Here is a 7,859-nt window from a genome sequence, read left to right as displayed (position 1 = left end):
TTCTTCTACATAGTGCATGTATTTAGTGTGTGTGAGACCCCAACATAGACTGAAAAATTATGAATGATCACTTAGAGGACACCGGGTAATTTATGCTCTAGGACCGCCCCTGATTTCCGCTGCCCACTGTAACAAGGAGAGGAGGTCTTCTCGACACCGTAAGTGTGACCGAATATAGTGGTGTTGCCCACTTGTAGCACCGGAAGGACTTCATCACGAACTTGAGTTCGACAAGAGTACGACTACTTCATCTATGAGATCTGATCTCGTTACGAACTTTCGTTTTTCAAGGGTAAGACTCTCTCTCATCGCTTCAGTCTAGTAGATTAGATCTTGGCTTTTTTTTCTAGATTGGATCTTGCTTTTGTTTGTTTTTGCGCGGTACTTTTTGTTTGTTTCTATGCTGCGAACTCATCAATGGTGTCATGTGGGACATTTTCAACTCAAAGTTGATTGATTTTCATGTTATTTGTGAGGTGGCTCTTACTAACTTTTAGTACAATGCAGACCTACAATGCATTGTAAACCTCAAATATTTCACATGAGCCTGAAAACCTGATTGTCTGATTGTCATTGTCACTGATGTATGGATAACCATCGGCGGAAACACGGGGTGTGGCTACTTGTACGAAAGGGGCACTAGTTTCATTAATGATGAGAGTGGATTTCGCCGTGATAGGTGGAAAATTAGAGCATCTCCAATCACGCTCTTAAAAGCATCCCAAAGATTTTTAGTTCTCAGTTGTAAAATTGTGGGCGTGCATGATTACCATTTCACCACCGCAATTTGGCCCCAGGCTTGAGCGGCGCCAAGGGCAAGTGCACGCACGGGCGGGCCGCGTGAGCTTGGCACCATCCCCAGTTTCGGTTCCAGCTTGGACAAGAGCACCGCTCTATCTATTTTACCTGCGCCTCCCGCTCATTTCTTCCCTCCATCTCATTCCTTTCTGCTTTCGCAGTCACGGCTTACCATTTCCCCTGGCTTGGAGCTCTCCTCCTTTTTCACCTCCCTGGCCTGGCCTGGGTTTCAGAAACAAAGGCACCCCAACCCAACAACGACAGCAGCAAGCCGGGCATCAGCCAGCAGTTGAGCTGCTCACCACCCTCCGCCTCCAGCCTCAATACAAAGGCAGAGAGAGAGAGAGAGAGAGAGAGAGAGAGAAAAATAAAAGGCGAGGGGGAGAGGCAGGAAGGCTACAGCAGCGGAGACAGAGCGCGACCAGGCCAGCCAGCCACCCAGGCCCGGCGCTCGGAAAGTGCGGAGCCGTTTCCCCTCTACCTCCACTCTCTCCAGCCACTCAGGTGCTCCACCACCACCACCACCCCACGCGCGCCTGCGCGCCTGCGTACGTGCGGGCGATCGATCGCCATGGCGTCTCCCGCCGGCGGGTACGGCGGCGTCACGGGGAGCGCCGTCGACACCCATCACCAGCACCACCACGGCCACATGCTGCTTCATAGCCATGCACACCACGTGGCAGCCGCCGCCGCCGCGTCGGGCGGGCAGCTCTTCCACGTGCCGCAGCACAGCCGCCGCGAGAAGCTCCGGTTCCCGCCGGACTCCGCCGTGGGGGACTCGCCACCAACCCCCCTCCCCCCACAGCAGCACCACCACCACCACCAGCAACAGACCGGGGCGTGGCCGCCTCCGGCTTTCTACTCCTACGCCTCCTCCTCATCCTCCTACTCGCCGCACAGCCCCACGGTGGTGCAGGGGCACCTCGTGCCCAACGGGCTCGACCCGCACCCGCAGGCACATCAGCATCAACCGCAGCAGCAGCTCACGCAGATCCCGACGCAGAACTTCGCGCTGTCCCTCTCCTCCGCGTCGTCCAATCCCGCCACGGCGCCCCCGACGCCCAAGCGGCAGCAGCTAACCGGCGGCCCGTCAACGGCCGCCGGGCCGTACGGTCCATTCACCGGCTACGCCACGGTGCTCGGCCGCTCCAGGTTCCTCGCCCCGGCGCAGAAGCTGCTCGAGGAGATCTGCGACGTGGGCGCCGCCGCCGCGCACGTCGACCGCAGTCTCCCCGACGAGGGCCTGCTCGACGCGGACCCCACGGACGCCGCCGACGGCCAGGACCTGGACAACGACGCCGACCGCGGCGAGGCCTCCGACGCCGGACCCATGTCCGGCGCCGAGCAGCAGTGGAAGAAGACCAAGCTCATCTCCATGATGGAAGAGGTACGTCACTCGCTTGCTCCAAGATTCCTCCTGCCCGCTACCGCTAGATTTCACTTCGTGCGGTTCCAGCTTCTTTTTTTACTACCACCTAGCTTCTTTCGGTGTTACTGCGATTCTTTCGCTCCTGGCCTGGAGGGGCGGCCAAGAATCTTTCACATAGCGGTCACATCGCCGATGCGGCTGTGGCCTTTGCTTTTACTTACTGTGCCTCCGCGGTTGCATGTGCTTTTGATTTGATTTCATCATCATTTCCATTGCTGTTGATACATTTGTTCTGATTTTTCCTTTTCTACTTTTCCTACAGTTTCTCACTGTTCATACTCAACCTCTTTTATATCACAAACAGAGTTTTAGATTGGATGTTGATTACTTTCATATAGCACTACCTACATATACCCTTTTCGAATGCCATCTAGTACATGAAACAATTAGTGTCTTCGAACGATGAGGGGATCTAGCTAGGTGACACTGGAAACCAGCCCCTGTCGTATGTCACGTCAAGATAATTGTCTTCTTATTTCACATGCTTAGTACTTGACCCTCGGGCAGCGTCCTCTTCCAACACAAACCTGGGGCAATACATGGGAATCTACGTACCATGTAGAAAACTTCTATTTGTGGAACCCTCACTAGGCGATCTTCTTTAATGGCGTCTTACTTACTTCTATAGTTGGGAACTAGACTTATGTCACATCCACATGAAAACTAAACCTGGGAATCGTCCTCATTCCAGGTGTCATCAGTAGCTCTTTATGTCTAATCGAGTTTTAATCAAGATAAGAACATCTTCTCATTTAGGTTTGCAAGAGGTACAGGCAGTACTACCAGCAGGTCCAGGCCGTGATCGCCTCCTTCGAGAGCGTCGCCGGGTTCAACAATGCCGCACCGTTCGCGGTCATGGCTCTGAGGGTCATGGCGAAGCACTTCAGGCACCTCAAGTCCATGATACTGCACCAGCTGCGCAACACGAGCAAGATGCCCGTCAAAGAAGGCATGAGCAAAGACATCACCATATTTGGCCTTGGCGGCGGCGGCGGCACCGTCGGCTTCCAGAGAGGGGGTAGTGTCAGCGGCTTTGGCCAGCCGCACAACATTTGGCGCCCTCAGAGGGGGCTTCCGGAGCGCTCGGTGACCGTTCTCCGCGCTTGGCTCTTCGAGCACTTCCTGCATCCGTAAGTTGTTTTTTATCCACTGATCTTCTTACTTGATGACCGTAGTCACAATCAATGGTAATTAGCTCTGGACAACGTACTTGCACCTTTCCATGATAATAATGTTTCTACACGCATGATGGTGTTTCTTCAGCATGATTATGCTGGACCTGTACATGTTTTTTTGCTCATACTAGCAAGCAATCCTCGGTGTCTAAATCATTACAATGGGCTTAGATACATGATGGAATGTCATGGCTTGGCTTGGCTTCCAAATCATTCTATTGAACTTACTAAGATTGGCAGTCAGCTTTTTAAGACTTTGTGTATATTGAGCTGTACACATCATTAGTTTGCTAGCAGCACTGGTGCATTGGTGGGATTTAAGCACTCCACTGCATCTTTCTTAGATCCTGGAAGCACTTGCATGATTTTCTAAACACTGTTAGGTGAATGGCTTTATGGACCTGGCTGTGCCGCCCAATTTCTAATATATTGCTTATTTGTGAAGTACTGATTGTTAAACAACTTGTGGGTAAGCTTACTTCTAACACAGCTTTAGGGCACCCACCTCTAGGAAGATGAGACATCGTCGTTATTTCGGTTGTTTTGCATATTGCCTCTATCTTTTGTAGTACTATCTATTTTAGCATGTGTGATCTAAAAGCTGTTTTTATGCCCTAGTGGTTACATCAATTTCATTGGTATAGTGTTAGGATATTCAGTTGTTGATCATTATAACTTCAGTGCTAGCCCTTTCCATTTTCAACTGGATTTGATATTATATTGGGCACCCATACTTTCTTCATTATTGCTACCAATATTTCAAGCCTCTAGAAAGAAAGACCCCATAATTGACTATTCATGTCCTTTTGTTAGATCCCACATCAATCAATGCTTAGATTTAACTTACTCTTTACAAAAGGTCCGTTTGGATGGTGCTAGACTGATAATAGATTTGTTAAGATCAATCAAGCATTTATTATTGGGATACCGCTCAGAGTTATGTATGGTCAGGCTGAATTTAAAAACCATGGCAAAGCACCTCAGCACAATAATTTTCTTTGGTGTCCTGATCCAACCCTAACCTGCCTTGTTTCGTACTCCTTTCTAGTTGCACCGGGCAATCTGATGTATTTGCTACATGTCAAACATCTTTATGATTGGTTTATTTATTTACCGGGTACTTAATTCTTTTGTTTGATGATCTGATTAATATTATGCAGGTATCCTACTGATGGCGACAAGCAAATGCTGGCTAAACAAACTGGTTTGACAAGGAATCAGGTAAAGAGCAAACTCAGTGTTTGTTTTGTTAATTTACTCGCAGCACTAGCCTGCCCTTTTGTTGCTGAAATATTTGACCGTCGGTAAATGATTATGCAGGTCTCGAACTGGTTTATTAATGCGAGGGTTAGGCTCTGGAAGCCTATGGTCGAAGAAATACACAACCTTGAGATGAGGCAAATCCACAAGCACTCACCTCTCGACAAGGCGCAGCATGGCATTCACAATCAGACTGAGAATTCGTCGCGGCGCAATGGGAAGCGCTCTGAACCCTGCGATTCGCAGCCGTTGCAAAGCAGCAGCATCACAAGGAACCACAACACCACAACTTCCCATGGCTTCCAGGATGAACTCTCCCAGATGTCCCACTCCATCCAGGGCCAGGTGAGCTTCGCAGGATATAGCGCGCTGTCATCGCAGCAGCACAACATGGCATCACCGCAACACCATCATGTCAGCGGGGCGGGGAATGGTGGCGTCTCCCTCACTCTCGGCCTCCACCAGAACAACAGGATCTGCTTCGGCGAGCCACTGCCGTCGACGATCCCGGCCAACCTCGCCCACCGTTTCGGGCTGGAGGATGTGAGTGACCCCTACGTGATGGGCTCATTCGGAGGCCAGGACAGGCACTTCGCCAAGGAGATCGGCGGCCACTTGCTCCATGATTTCGTCGGGTGATCGATGCCGGTGTCTGCTTGCTTTTCTCGTCGTACTGTCCGCCTGATGATGCACATTGTAACGTACGAACTACTAGTATGCTAGGATGGTATATAAGTCAATCAATCATTTCGCAGCTTGGCTTGATCGGTCTGATCAGTCGATTTCTTTGGAGGGCGGAAGAAACTTTGATATGCCCTTCCATGTAGATTCAGGTATGTTGTCAAACATTCAACACTTTGTGGGCTACACGGAGCTTGACAATACTTTCCAAAAGGCATGGCTTTGCCATTTGTTCTCTAAGCTTTTGGATTAACCTGTGGTAATGAAATGGATGCCTTTGGCTTGGAGCCTTGGATGGTTGTGTATGGCTGTATGGTGTAGTATTCCTGTTCCCACATGGCCAAGGAAAAGAAAAGTTAGCTCTTGTTTATGCCCAAAAGTGTTTTACTATTACTGTACTGCAGTTGAAGCTTCAGCTGTTCTGTAGAATATGACCCTCTTTCGGCCAGTTATGTTAGCCTTTCTATGATATGAGCATGGTGTGTTAGTCTTTCCATGTGTAGTTATATTATCCTAAGCACTCAGACGTCTCTGTTATGTCTTGTATGCATCCTTAGACGGGATCGAGTAGCCTCCTGAAGTCTGGACAAACAATGATTTAGACACCTGTTAACCTGTAATTGGCTCCATCACACTAATACAAAACTATCACTGGGGTAGCTGCGGTAGATTTGGCATATTCTTTGATCAGAGATCGATGCAATAAACAATCGGCACAGTACCTCAATTGGCAAGGCTACGATGGATCCTGGCTGTGGGTTGTCAGTGTAGAGGTGTATTATATTAAGCCAGTACCATGCCGCATAGTTAGAGCATCTCCAGTCGCGTCCCTCAAAAAAGTCCGGCACAAATGATTTGGAGCACGTTTAGGACCGCGCCGGACAAAAAGAGATCAAAAATCTGTACAGAAAAAAGACCCTTTCCAGCCGCGTCCTCGAACAAGTGTCCGGATGCATGCATTTTAATAGAAGGGACCACCCCATGTGGGAAAAGTAGGTGAGAGAAAGTGAGTGAAAGAGAATGGCATGTGGGGACTAGGGGCTGCATGCATGCATATGGGCTCTCATTTTGTGTCCGGCGTCCCCGGTAGAGACTCTATACATAGAGTCTCTATACATAGAGTCTCTACCGGGGACGCCGGACACAAAATGAGGCGCTATTTAGCTTTGGGGGACGCGACTGGGACACGATTTTCTCTATTTCTTGTTCGCCGTTTGGGGGACGCGGCTGGAGATGCTCTTAATCTGATTTGCATCCGTCCAGAGATGATTTTGTAGCTATGCTGCCTTGCCTGGAGATAGGCGACAGCTGCATATCGACCGTGGCGCCATGCACATTGTTTTTCCCCGGAGGGAATCCGTGCACTACTGTAACCGGAGCGTACTCTCTGAAGAAACTGCAGTAACGACTGTTCATGTTTTCAAAAGCATCGCTGTTGGTTCTTGGTTGCCTCCTTTCTTAGGCGTGTCAGCTGGTGGATGGCCACATAATTGTTCTTGCAATGTGTACGTCGTCGTGCAATAACCACTGTAACTTCACATGGGTGGAGTCTGAGCTAATAACTCAAAAGCTTATTTTTAGGTAGCCCATAACTCAAAGCTTAAAAACATGTCTCACAAGGAATCAGAATCATGCAAGCATTGCATTTGCATGCATGTGCTAGCTGCATGGACTGTAGGCATCAGCATAAATATATTTCCGAATATATGTTGAGTAAGCATTTGGTGCACATGGGCACCAGTGCTCTCAGTTTTTAAAAATTAAAAAATTTATATATCCGTGTTTCAAAAAATCATCACATTTATTCTATGAATACATATATATGTTCCGAATACTCGTGAGAAGTTTTGGTAGAAATTGCATTGTATTTTGAGCTACAGGAAAAAAACAAATTTATGGCTACGTATAGAGACGTATATTTGTCTGAAATTTGTCTTTTTTATATAGCTCAAAATATAATATATTTTTCTCCGAAATTTCTACCGTATCTTCGGAATGTTTATATGTATGTAGGTATTTAATTTCAATTTTTTTGGAATACAAATAATGTGACTTTATAGCACCAGGAGCACTGGTGCTCATGTGCTAAAGACACTTTTCGATATATGTTGTGCTTTAGAGAAAACTAAGTTTTGCTCTTGGATGCTCTTCTTCTTGTTCATTCATTCCCACTTGTTTTCTTTTTGTCCTATACTAATTTAACTAAGTTTTGCTATTGGCTGTTCTTCTTCTTGTTCATTCATTCCCACTTGTTTTCTTTTGTCCTATACTAATTTCATGGTCACAATCTTCCCACATCCATTTAGAGACTATTTATCTATATACATTATCTTTCTAGCTTTTCAATAAGAAATCTAAGATCACTTTGCCATTAAGAAATTCAAGTCTTTTCTCTATGACTACACGTGTAGGGTGTTTGAGCTCTAACTCACTGGCTTAACCCATTATTATCTTATATGGAATCAGAATCAATCAAGTAATGTGTTATCTACGTGGTAGCTGCATGGACTCTTGAC

General features: G+C 47.6%; 1 protein-coding gene across 1 annotated transcript; it reads left to right on the top strand.

Annotated features, from left to right (window-relative positions):
• The first annotated feature begins 1,369 nt into the window (after nt 1–1,369).
• On the top strand, nt 1,370–5,634 carry LOC124662060 (BEL1-like homeodomain protein 9). Its single transcript, XM_047199946.1, has 4 exons — nt 1,370–2,185; nt 2,984–3,357; nt 4,563–4,623; nt 4,723–5,634. Exons 1-4 carry the CDS (start codon nt 1,370–1,372, stop codon nt 5,299–5,301), a joined length of 1,830 nt encoding a protein of 609 aa, XP_047055902.1. The 3' UTR covers nt 5,302–5,634.
• Nucleotides 5,635–7,859: the final 2,225 nt, after the last annotated feature.

Source organism: Lolium rigidum, chromosome 6 (assembly GCF_022539505.1).
Source record: "Lolium rigidum isolate FL_2022 chromosome 6, APGP_CSIRO_Lrig_0.1, whole genome shotgun sequence".
In the NCBI taxonomy this organism is placed as follows: domain Eukaryota; kingdom Viridiplantae; phylum Streptophyta; class Magnoliopsida; order Poales; family Poaceae; genus Lolium; species Lolium rigidum.
The sequence above is the reverse complement of the archived record's forward strand: the minus strand, read 5'-3'. Positions and strand labels throughout refer to the sequence as shown.